Source organism: Talpa europaea, assembly GCF_964194135.1.
Source record: "Talpa europaea genome assembly, chromosome: 11".
Taxonomy (NCBI): Eukaryota; Metazoa; Chordata; class Mammalia; order Eulipotyphla; family Talpidae; genus Talpa; species Talpa europaea.
The window spans coordinates 47201052-47214656 of record NC_140078.1 but is presented as its reverse complement, the minus strand read 5'-3'; the positions used below and the strand labels follow the sequence as shown (position 1 = coordinate 47214656).

The 13605-nt window shown below is 36.5% G+C and overlaps 1 protein-coding gene across 1 annotated transcript in view; it reads left to right on the top strand.

The window, feature by feature from the left end:
- Nucleotides 1–13605, top strand: part of ABCA13 (ATP binding cassette subfamily A member 13) — a gene marked incomplete at its 5' end in the record, with an annotated part of 529302 nt that overhangs the window by 355060 nt on the left and 160637 nt on the right. The window contains one exon of the mRNA XM_084247732.1: nt 2579–2668. Within this exon, the coding sequence (XP_084103858.1) occupies nt 2579–2668 (90 nt within the window). The remainder of the gene's footprint in view (nt 1–2578; nt 2669–13605) is intronic.

Here is a 13605-nt window from a genome sequence, read left to right as displayed (position 1 = left end):
GTTGTTCTTTCCTCTGTGCCTACGGACCCCTCGTAGAGGCAGGAAGGCACAGTGCAGGACCTATGATAGAGCAGACGGGTGAAGGAGAGTCCTGGAGCCCTCTGTGGCTTTTTCAATGTTTTAATGAGTTTACCAGGTACACAGCAGGCAGGGGTGCGGGGGGGGGGGGGCTGGGAGTCTGGCAGGCCTTCCAGCCCCCATGAATCTTCACTCTTTCTGAGCTCTCTGGCATTCTCTCCTGGCCTCTGCTTGTCCGCTGGTTCTCTTCTGCTCTCTTGTTTGTTCTCTCTCTTTCGCTCCCCGGCATCCCTGTGACGCTGCCCTTATAAGCCCAGTCTCAGCCCAGGTGTACCCACCTACGTATGTCCACACCCTACTCCAGGTGCCTGCCATCAGGCATGCATTCAGGACTTCAGGGATCCATCATCAATCCTAATGGCGGGAGGGCAGAAAAGCCTGACAATTTACCCGACACTGCTCAACTCTGGCCAGCTTGGGCTTGTCTCAAGGTTAGTCATGTCTGCATATGTTCAGACTGTGTCACCTGCTGCTAAGCCTCCATGCTCTGTTGTTTGCAAAAGCAAATCTCAAAGGAAAGTAAAAATAAGTTTTCATTTTCTTTTGTGCCCCAGAGTTCTGAGATCAATTTAGCCATTAACCTTGGTTTCAACATCACAATTTGTTAAAACAATTATGAGAAACTTCTGTTTTCCAATTACTGTTCTGAGTTTTGTGCTTGCTCTCTCATGGATTGTTTATTTCAGTGATGAGGTCAGAAGAAACCCAAAGTAAAGAGATTAGAAGAAGAGATGTTATCTCGACCTTGGGGGAAAAAGGAGGCAGAGAGGGGTCATTGGAGCTTAATGACTGGAGGTGATATTTCAGTCAAGTAGCAGGGAAATGGGGTGCAATATTAGAGGAAGTAGAAGTCAGATCCACCAAATCAGAAGGTGTTCAGCCACGTTGACCTGGGCTGGGTGTGTCTTCTGGGAATATATATGGGACATGGGCCAAGATGTTAAGGCCTGAGGAGTGTGGAAGGATTTAATTGCTATTGTAAGGCTCACAGGTAACAAGGGGCCACTGATTAATTTATTTTTTAATTTTTTAAAAGATTTTATTTATTTTATGCATACAAGAGCTGGGGCACAGACCAGAAGTGCAGGGGCTGGGAACAGAACAGGCCGTCTGACTGAAACACACTAGTGAGGGGAGCAGCGGGTGAGTCAGGAGAGGTCTGCTGCGCCATATGGGTATCTCCCTGGCCAGCCAGGGATTGAACTTGTGCTGCAGAGGCTGTGGATTGCTACAGAGTATGGTACTTAACCCCTTGTGCCACCAGGGAGGCCCCGCCACTGATTAATTTTGAACAAAGAAAATATCAGATTCTTTATTAGATTTACTGAGGGCATTAGTGAAATTAGCACTTTTTTGTGAAATACCTGTTTATATAGATGACTGCTGTGAAAATGTAGCCTGTTCCTCACTCTGAATACTTATTTGTACTCTTGGGACATAGGGGTGTAGTAAGTGTAAGACCTCCCTATATTTGATTGCTGGTAACAATTCAGATATTTGGAAGTCTGCTTTTCACATGAACAAAGAAGTCAGAAAATTGGTGCTTAATGATTGCATTGAGGGTTCTTACATTGCTTCAGGAAAGCTAGTGCTGAAAATCTTTGACGGAAACCATGTGTATACTTTGTGGACAGTATCTTTCCAAAATATTTAAGGTCATTTGTATATTTATATATATATATCATCTATCATCTTCATAATACATTTTTCTTCAATTTAAGGATAAGTATTCTCAATGTTGTCTACTCAAAAGTATTTTATAAATGATGCAAATCCTTTATTACTTCATTAATAGTATGTCAGAGTTTTAATAAATTGAAATGATCCTCACTCCCAATCAGACCAATTTTGAAAGTTTTACAATGTTTTATCATTATCTACATCTTCTCCAATCAAGATGTTTATTACTATATATATATATAATATATATATCATACATATATATACTGAGATTGTGATAGTAAAATAAATACTATAATTCACTGTGTATTTGAAACACAAAGATTCTGTGCTGAGGACTTCTTACAAAATCAACGTTGTTGAATATAATTTACATAGAGAACCAAAATATAAATAAAATAAATTGTTAATTATCAACCATATAATAGGACACATATTCCAGCCTAACCAGAGTATTAAGAGAATATTGTATAAATTTTAATGTTAATATAATATTATACAGTCTTTAAAATTCATTTTTAAAAACCATGCAATACAAAAAATTGTAATATATTAAGTGAAAAGATGAAAAAATAATACACTGAGTACAAGCATATGAAAGTCACATTATAGTAGCAGATTATTTTCTTAAGCATTTTAAAAATGCTATTGCTGGCTTGACTTTACCATCAAACAATAAATATTAGCTTTATCTGAGTGGCTGGACTCATTTGCCTGAATCAGCTTGAGGAGGGTGTGTTGTGAAGTCACACTATGTTCCTGTGATCTCATTAGTCACATTAACAATCCTGCCTTGGTTCTTTTGTCTTCTGGAGAGCAGCAGTGAAAGCCAAGATATGGATCTTGCCCACACACTTTTGCAGAAGTTTGGAGAGCAGGGTCTGCTCTGTGCTGGTTTGAACCCAGACCTGTAAGTATCAGAAGCCCTTTACAAAACTTTAGACTTTAATAAATAACACTGTCAATTCTGAGGACCATTTCTCTCCTTGATTAGTATTTCATGTTATAAGTTCACATTACATGAAGTAAGTAACAAGTGAGTAACAGTAACAAGTAGGTTATTACTGAACAGGCCTAATGGGTGTTGCCATGTAAAATGACCTGAAATAAGCTAGATAATTTCCCCTTTTCTTCTTAAGCAAATTATTGCAAAACATTCATTAATAATTAATATCAATTTGCTTAATAAACCAAAGCTAAACAATTAAGTGTCAATTAAATATGAAATATATATTAAATATTATATAATTTTTAGGGAAAACTTGTACATATGAAAATATTAGTTGTCATTATTTTATGTAGAGGACTTGTAAAGTCAGCAACATCAATTTGGGAGTGAATCACTTTGATGATTATTTTTATTGGATTTGAAAATGATAATAGAGTTGACCTTTTAATAAACTTTGGTAAGTATGTCCTTCAAAAACAGTTTTCTTTCTCCTCTTATTTTCCTTGAACTGTTATGTAATGAGGATCTACTACAAAAGAATGCTATTATAGGAAGAAGAACTGATATATGATATGACCCTGGTCTCAAGGAATTTATAGTTTTGGGATGAACAAATGAGGAAAGTGATAAAATCTATAATGAAGAATTGAGGGCTAAAAGTATATGTTTTTAGGTAATAAAATAGAATCCAGACAATAATCCAATAGTGGCAATATGTTTTCTAATTCATAGTGCTATATTTTTCCCCTTATGTTGGTAATTAACTCAACATTGAATAAGTATTAATGGTCTCAGTAATGAAAAATAATTATAAAACTAATTATGTAGCTTCACTTTAGCCTTCTCTTGAAAAACAAAGTAATTTATTTAGCTAAGTGAAAGTTGCTATGGTGATAATTTTTCACCCTCTCCCTAATAAAACACACATGGTGTAAAGTATACCTACCTTTGAGAAGCTGAAATGTCATCAGAGCCCCACCCTGCCTGAACACCCTCCTGGTCTCTCTCCCCAACTTCTGCCTTCCTGAATCTGTGTTTCTGTTTTCTCCTTTTTGCTTTTTGCAATTCATATAATCTATCCCTAATTTAGTCCCACTTTGTAATCATTTCTATCCTTTTACTTGGTCACCATGACAAAACACTAGGGGTGGGGCCCTGACTGTCACAATGTTCTTGTCAATACTTGCATTAACAGTCAATGTCACACAAGCAAGCATTGATTTATTAACATCCCAGATGAGATTTTACTTAAAACAAGTCAAGGTTTTTTTTTTTTTTTTTCCTAAGCATAAAATATTATTTTACATTTCTCCTTCCTGGCAGACTTCTGCAACCACTTGAATATTAATTAGAGGAAACATTTTATAGTAATGGTCAACTTTTCTTACTGATTGCTTTTCTGTTGAGATGATCTGCATGTCATATATGAGGGTATTCTGTTAGATTTCTTACATTTACCACCCTCTCATCCAGAAGACAGTAATGGGTTCCAAAAAACGCAATTATGGTGTAAGTCTGACCTCAAATATAAGTTTTCTCATGATAGTGGATGATGCATAATTTAAATTTTAAAATGTATTAAAGTTGCCAACTTGTAGAATTAGACCAGTAGATTGAAATATTTAGTTTCATTTACAAGACTTATATCTGATGACACTCGGGTGACAATTTCCACACTATTTCAGAGTTAAAGTACTCACTTTTTCTACTAATTTCTGTTAATGTTTCATGTAGAACAAAATTGGTAGATGATAGGGTTTTTTTAATGCTTCTATTGAACATAAAATGTTGAATGGCTCAATGCTTGCAGTTAATTTTGGTGATTAGATTGCAAAGTATGATAAATAACTTGGTAGGCTAAGATTCCCAGGCCTGTGAACCTTCTTTGGAACATGGGTGGCTGACTGGTGACAGAGTTCCTATGAGGGGCCAGAAAGAATGGAGTTGAGTTGAAGGATCAAAAGCTTAGAAAGTAGTTATGGCACTGGACAGGGGAAGGGACCCAGAGCTCCTTCAGTTCTCATTTTGCCCTCCAACAATATAAATGGATAAGCCTGGGGTGAGCCAGCCTCTGTCCACTGTGCCACCTGCTAGAATCAGAGGGATAGACTGAGGGGGCCTGATTCTAAGCATGAGAGGCTCGTGAGGTCATCCAGTCAAGATTGAAAAGAAGTCCCCACAGACACTGGTGAGGATAGGCAAGGAATCAGTATTGCTTGGATAAAGAATGAGAAAAGAGATCTCCAGTGTGACCTCTGGGTTGATAGGGCTTGTGGTCTATATAGGTATAGGGTTGCGGTTTGTGAATTAAGGAATTTAACTTTATTGGCTGAGAAAGAAGAAAACTGAACTTGGCCAAAATCCATTTATTGTTGCTAACTGTGGGCACCCATCCTGCAGGGCTTGTTAACATCTCATGGAGGTTGTATGTATGACTGAAGCTCCAGTTTGGACAGATCTGTATGCAGGGTCTGTAACTCCCATATTTTGCAAAGTCTGTAACCCCATTCATCTGCAAAGTCCAGGTAACTCGATAAACTGTAAAGAGACAGCTCTGGAATATACAGACTGGAGAAAAACAATAGGTCAAGGAAATTTATAGTGATTTGTTTATCCCTTTGTTTAACCAAGTTATCCCAAGGGAATTCTGTCTCTGTCCCTCTGTCTGTGTCCTGGAACCCTTCCTATGTCAGGTATCTCAGTCCTCTTGGTGAACAGGCCCTGATTCTGGGGCATGGTTGCCTGGTTGCCTGAATTAACATCCCAGCTCTACCACCTACTCAATGTTACTGAGGTAGGCTGCTGCCTCTTTTGACAGTGCACTCCAGGTTCTCTAGAAGCAACAGCACTCAAAGTGAAAGCCAGAGCACCCTTGTGAAGGAACTTTTGTTTCCTTTGGCAAGTTTGTATCTCAGAAAACTATGCTCCTGAGAATAGAAGTAGATAGTGTCTCTCTCCCTCTCTTTTTGAGGTTCAGAATGTACATCCCAATATTAAAACCTCAGACAACCTTGCTGTTTAATTTAGCATATCTCAATTTAAAGGCTCAAGGGAACATTGTCAGGACATATTTATTGTGGAGCACCACTGCTGCCTTTGGTTCTACTGAGCACTTGAGGACAGTACTACTGGTGTGTGTTTAGGCTCCTGAAATATGGAAGGAAATTTAAGTAGAAACATCTGTTTACTTACATATCTTTCATTTTTCTTCTTTTTAGGAATGGTCACTAAGTTTCATGGTGACTCTTTGTTGAACATAAAAATTATTGGACACTGAGAGATGCTCCCAAATTTGAAATCATTTAAAATTCTCGCTAGTCATTTTTGTGATAGTCCTTTATCATTAGTGTTGGGTGCAAAAATGTTCTCCCAGTCGGTGGGGTTTCTCTTTGTTTTTGTTATTGTCTCTTTTGCTGTGCAAAAGCTCTTTAATTTGATGTAGTCCCAGCTGTTTATCTTTGCCTTCACTATCACTGCTTTGGGTGATGTGTCTGTAAAGATGTCTTTGATGTGCAAATCACGTAGTGTTTCGCCTATATTTCCTTCTATATATTTTATGGTTTCAGGTCTTATGTCTAGTTCTTTAATCCATTTTGAGTTGATTTTTGTGTATGGTGTGAGGTGGTGGTCAAGCTTCATTCTTTTGCATGTAGCGACCCAGTTTTCCCAGCACCATTTATTGAACAAAATTTCTTTGCTCCAATGCATATTCTTTGCTCCTTTGTCAAAGATTAGTTGACCATAAATCTGTGGGTTTATTTCTGGATTTTCTATTTGATTCCATTGGTCTGTATGTCTGTTCTTGTTCCAATACCATGCAGTTTTGATGATTATGGCTTTGTAGTATAGTTTGAAGTCTGGGAGTCTGATGCCTCCATTCCCTTCTTTTTTTTTCAGGAGAGCTTTGGCTATTCGGGGTTTTTTGTGATTCCATATGAATTTCATCAATAATTGTTCTATTTCTTTGAAGAATGACATTGAAATTTTGATTGGAATAGCATTGAATCTGTAGATTGCTTTTGGTAGGATGGCCATTTTAATAATGTTTATTCTTCCAATCCATGAGCAGGGGATGTCTCTCCATTTCTTTGTGTCTTCTTCTATTTCTTTTAACAGTGTTTTATAGTTTTCTTTGTATAGGTCCTTTACCTCTTTTGTTAGATTTATTCCCAAATATTTGATATTTTTTGTTTCAATAACAAAAGGGATGGTTTTTTTGATTTCTTCTTCTTCAGATTTATTGTTTGTGTATAGGAAGGCTACTGACTTTTGTGTGTTGATTTTGTATCCTGCCACTTTACTGAACTGATTGATGAGTTGAATTAGCTTTTCTGTGGAGTTTTTGGGGTTCTCTATGTATAATATCATAGTTTGACTTCTTCTTTTCCTATTTGGATTCCTTGGATGTCTTTCTCTTGTCTTATTGCCCTGGCTAGGACTTCCAGTATTATATTGAAAAGCAGTGGTGAGAGTGGACATCCTTGTCTTGTTCCAGATCTTAATGGAATTGCTTTCAGCTTTTCACCATTGAGAATGATACTGGCTGTTGGCTTGTCATAGATGGCCTTTATGATGTTGAGGTATGTTCCTTGTATCCCAAGAATTTCAAGGGCTTTTGTCATGAATGGGTGTTGCACTTTGTCGAAAGCTTTCTCAGCATCTATTGATATTATCATATGGTTTTTATTTTTCTTTTTGTTGATGTGTTGGATAACGTTGATTGATTTTCGGATGTTAAACCATCCTTGTGTCCCTGGAATGAATCCTACTTGGTCATGGTGAATTATCTTATGGATACATTGTTGGATTCTGATAGCTAAAATTTTATTGAGGATTTTTGCATCAGTGTTCATTAAGGAGATTGGCCTGTAGTTTTCCTTTTTTGTGTTGTCCTTGTTCGGTTTTGGTATTAGTGTAATGTTGGCTTCATAGAACGTGTTTGGTATTGTCCCTTCCTTCTCAATTTTTTGGAAGAGTTTGTGAAGGATAGGCACTAATTTGTCTCTGAATGTTTTGTAGAATTCATTTGTAAACCCATCAGGTCCTGGGCTTTTGTTTTTGGGGAGGTTTTTGATTACCATTTCAATTTCGCTAATTGTAATTGGTCTGTTTAGGTTTTCTATTTCTTCTTTATCTAGCTTTGGGTGATTGTAGAGTTGTAAGAATTTGTCCATCTCCTCTAGATTGTTAAACTTGTTTCCATATAACTGTTCATAGTAGTTACTGATTATTCTTTTGATTTCTGCTGTGTCCGTTGTGATTTCTCCTCTTTCATTGATGATCCTGTTTATTTGTGCTTTCTCCCTTTTTTCCTTTGTGAGCCTGGCTAGGGGTTTGTCTATTTTATTGATTTTTTCAAAGAACCAGCTCTTGGTTTCATTGATCTTTTGGACTGATCACAAAAATCTGCAAAGAGCTGATGAGACTCAACAACAACAAAGAAAATAATCCAGTCAAAAAATGGGCAGAAGAGATAAAAAGAAACTTCTCTGAAGAGGAAATGCAAATGGCCAACAGGCATATGAAAAAATGTTCAACATCACTTGTCATCAGGGAAATGCAAATCAAAACTACCATGAGATACCATCTTACACCAGTGAGAATGGCACATATTAAAAAAACTAGCAACAACAAATGTTGGCGAGGGTGTGGAGAAAAAGGAACTCTTCTGCACTGTTGTTGGGAGTGCAAACTGGTCCAACCACTGTGGAAAGCTGTGTGGAGATTTCTGGACCTACTAAACATAGAGCTTCCATATGATCCAGCAATTCCACTCCTAGGTATTTACCCAAAGGACACAGAAACATCAATTCCAAAGAACACCTGCACCCCTATGTTTATAGCAGCACTGTTTACAATAGCTAAGCTTTGGAAACAACCCAAATGCCCAAAAATAGATGACTGGATCAAGAAAATGTGGTACATATATACCATGGAATATTACTCAGCATTCAAAAAAGATAAACACATGCAATTTGCAGCAACATGGATGGCGCTGGAAGGGATCATGCTCAGCGAAATAAACCAAAAAGAAAAAGAAAAATACCGGATGGTCTCACTCATAGCAGGAATCTAGAAAACTTAAATAAGGGACCAGGAAAATGAATATAAGAAAGTGAAAATCAAAATCAACAAAAAACTATGAACCAGAGACACTTTTAGGGGGGCGGGGGCGGGAGGGGAGGGATTGGGGTCAGAATGGGGTGGCTGCAATTGTATAGGGAATATAACAATAAAATTTATAAAAAAAAATGGGCAGAAGAGCTAAAAAGAAACTTCTCTGAAGAGGAAATGCAAATGGCCAACTGGCATATGAAAAACTGTTCAACATCACTTGTAATCAGGGAAATGCAAATCAAAACTACCATGAAATACCATCTTACACCAGTGAGAATGGCTCATGTTTCTGATTTTTAAAGCATGACTTTAACATTTCACCATTAAGTTATACTGTTTGCCCTATGCCTTTTTTTAGCTACTTATTACCAAGTAAAGATTGCTTTTTAAACTAAAAAAAAAAAAAAAAAATTCTCGCTAGTCATTAAGTTACTCTGAAGCTCACATATTTTTACTCAATAAAAGGAAGCTGGGAGGAGAATAACAAAGAAAGAGAATTTTTTAAAAATATGTATTTATTTGTGCATACAAGAGCTGGGGTGTAGGCCAGATGTGCAGGGTGGTGAGAAGATTCACCAGAGAAACAGTGGGGAGCAGAATAGGTAGATTGACTGAAATACACTGCTGAGGGGAGCAGCGGGCAAGACAGGAGAGGTCTCCTGTCTGCACCATGTGGGTCAGCATCCTGGCTGGGTATCAAACTCCTGCTGCAGTGGCTGTGGATAGCTTCATAGTGCTAAGAGTTAATCCCTTGTGCCACCAGGGGAGGCTGGAGAATGGTTTTAAAAAAAAATTCAGTGAATTATGAACACTTACTAGTAGTCATCTGAAGCAAGGAGAGCCTGATGAGTTAACAGTTATTATAAAGAAGTTACTTTTTTGATTTTATTTTATATATATTTTACATCATCATTTTTGTACAATGTATGCTTTCTCCTCTCATGTGTAGTGCCTGTGAAATTCCCACCACCAATTCATCCATGTTCCATCACCATAGTCCCTTGTACTCTTCCCATTCCTGTTTTGATCCTATTCACTCCTCCTCCCCTGCAGTATGTCTGCAGCTGCCTGTTGATTTTGATGTTTAATTTATTATAATTACTTTTTCCCCTGATCTATTATTTGTTTCCTCTATATTCCTCCTATAAGTGAAACCATCTGATCTTCCTTTTTCCTTCTGACTTATTTCACTGAGCATAATCCCTTCTATCTCCATCCATGTTGTTCTGAATGGCATGAGTTTATCTTTTTGATTGCTGTATAGTATCCCATTATGGTGTATATATATATATATATATATATATATATATATATATATATATATATATATTGCAGTATATATACCACATCTTCTTGATCCAGTCATCTATTTTAGGGCATTTGGGTTGTTTCCAGGTTTTACATGTTATAAATAATGCTGTGATAAACATAGGGGTGCAAGTATCCTTTTGAATTAATGTTTTTGTGTCCTATGGATAGATCCCTAGGAGTGAAAGTGCCAGATCATATGGTAGCTCCATTTTTTGTAGTCTGAGGGACCTCCACACAGCTTTCCATAGTGCTTGGACCATTTTGCATTCCCATCAGCAGTGTAGAAGAGTTCCTTTTTCACCACATCCTCACCAACATTTGTGGTTGCTAGTTTTCTTAAAATGTGTCATTCTTATTGGTGTAGGTGGTATGTAATTTTGGTTTTTATTTGCATTTCCCTGATTATGAGAGATGTTGAACATTTTTTCATATGCCTGTTGCCATTTCTATTTCCTCTTTGGAGAAGTGTCTTTTCAGTTCTTCTGCCCATTTCTTGACTGTGTTGTTTAATTTTTTTGTTGACTCATGTGAGTTCTTTGTGTATCTTTTTGATCTGTACTTTATCAGTTGCATGGAGTGAAAAAAATTCTCCCAGTTGGTAGGTTATCTCTTTGTTTTGGTTAATGTTTCTTTTGCTGTACAGAAGCTTTTTAGTTTGATGTAATCCCAGCTGTTTATTTTTTCTTTGACTTTGCTGTGGGGAATGAGTCTTTAAAGTTGTTGCTGAGATGTATGTCATACAGTATATTATGTATATTTTCTTCTATATATTTTATGTTTTCATGTCTTATGGTCAGTTCTTTTATCCATTTTGAGTTGATTTTTGTGTATGGTGTGAGGTAATGATCTAGTCTCATTCTTTCATTTGTGGTGGTTCAGTTTTCCCAGCACTATTTACTGAACAAGCTTTCTTTGTTCCATAGCGTATTCTTTGCTCCTTTGTCAAAGATTAGTTGTCTGTACAAGTTTGGCTTTATTTCCGGGCTTTCTATTTGGTTCCATTTGTCTGTGTGCCTGTTTTTGTTCCAGTACCATATAGCTTTCATTATTATGGCTTTGTAGTATAGTTTGACATCGTGGAGTGTGATAACTTCATTCTCCTTTGTTTTCTTCAAGAGAACTTTGACTATTCGTGGCTTTTTTGTTGCTCCATATGAATTTCATCATTATTTGTTCTATTACTTTGAAGAATGTCACTGATATTTTTATTGGAATAGCATTGAATCTGTAAATTGCTTTTGGTAGGATGGCCATTTTGATGATGTTAATTCTTCCTATTCATGAACAGGGGACATCTTTCCATTTTTTTGTGTTTTCTTCTATGTATTTTAACAATGTTTTATAATTTTCTTTGCATAGGTCCTTTACCTATTTAGTTAGGCTTATTCCCAAGTATTTGATTTTTTTTCTTTCAGTAATAAAAGGGATGGTTTTCTTGATTTCATCTTCTTACGATTGATTGTGTACAGGAAGGCTACTGATTTTTGCATATTGATTTTGTATCCTGCTACTTACTAAACTGGTTGGTTGTTTTTTATTAGTTTTTCTGTGGAGTTTTTAGGATTCTCTCTCTATATTATCATATTTATAGTGATAGTTTTACTTCTTTCCCTGTTTGGATTTCTGTATGTCTTTCTCTTGTCTTATTGCTCTGGCTAGGACTTCCAGTATTATACTGAAAAACAGTGGCAACAGTGGACATCCTTGTCTTGTTCTTGATCTTAAGGGAAAGTCTTTCAGCTTTTCAACATTGAGAATAATGTTGGCTGTGGGTTTGTCATATATGACCTCCTTTATCATGTTAAGGTTTGTTCCTTATATCCCGATAATTTCAAGGGCCTTCATCATAAATGGATGCTGAATGTTGTTGAATGCTTTCTCAACATCTATTGATATGATCTTATGGTTTTTATTTTTCTTTTTGTTGACATGTTGGATTACATAATTGATTTTCAGATGTTGAACTATCCCTGTGCTCCTGGAATAAGTCCCAGTTGATCATGATGTATTATCCTTTTGATGCATTGTTGGATTCTGTTGTTAAGGATTTTATTGAGGATTTTTGCCTCTGTGTTCATTAGGAAGAGTTGCCTGTAGGTTTTTTTTTTTTTTTTTTTGGGTGTGTGTGTTGTCTTTATCTGGTTTTAGCATTCATGTAATATTGGCTTCATAAGAAGTATTTGCTAGTATTCCTTCTTTCTCAATTTTTTGAAAGTGATAAGCACTGGTTCATTTCTAAATGTTTGGTCAAATTCATTTGTGCAACCATATGGACCTGAGCTTTTGTTTTGGGGGAGTGTTTTGATTACTGTTTCAATTTCATTAGTTGACATTGATCTATTTAGGTGTTCTATTTCTTCTTTATCTAGCTTTGGATGTTTGTATCATTCTAGGAATTTGTCCATCTCTTCTGGGTTGTTAAACTTGTTTGCATATAAATGTTCATATGGGGCCTCCCTGGTGGTGCAAGGGGTTAAGATGCAACGTATGAAGCTGTTCACAGCTTCTGAAGCATAAGTTCGATCCCAGCTGGCCAGGGAGCAACCCACATGGCGAAGCAGACCTCTCCTGTCTTGCCCGCTGCTCCTCTCAGCAGTGTATTTCAGTTAGTCTGCCTGTTCTATTCCCCACTCTGTTTGGTGAATCCTCTCACCCCCTGCATCTCTGGCCATACCCCAGCTGTTGTATGCATAAATAAATAAATCTTTAAAAAAATAAATGTTCATAGTAATTTCTGATTATTGTTTTGATTTATTCTGAGCCTGCTAGAGGTTTATCTATTTTGTTTATTTTTTGAAGAACAATTGGTTTCATTAATCTTTTAGATTATTTTTTAAATTCTATTTTGTTTGTTTCTGCTTTGATTTGTATTATTTCCTTTCTTCTACTAGATTTTTTTTAAATTGTGCTTTCTCTAGCTCCTTGAGATGGGAGACTAAGTTGTTTCTTTGAATTCTTTCTTGTTTCTTGATGTGTGCCTGTATTACTGTAAATTTACTCTTATTACTGCTTTTGCTATGCCCCATACATTCTTGAAAGTGGTGTCTTCATTGTCATTCTGCTCAAATTATTTTTTAAATTTCTTCTTTGATCTCCTCTTTAACCCAGTGGTCTTCCAGTAGTGTGGGTTGCAATCTACATGTAGTTGGAGAGTTCCTAGCTTTCTTTTCATGATTTATTTCTAGTTTGTGGTCCTTATAATCAGAGAAGATAGTTGGAATAATTTTAATTTTAATGTATCTGTTGACGTTTGCCTTGTAGCCCAATATGTGGTCAATTCTGGAGAATACCCCCTGCACAATTTTTTAAAAATTTATTTTATATATATTTTACATTATTTTTCACTTTTGCACAATGTATGCGTTTTCATATTGGTTATAGTCACCATACAATTCCCACCCCTCTTGTTTTGCACACATTCTTAAGGCTCTAGTGTCTTTGTTTATTTTTTGTCTTGTTGATCTGTCTGT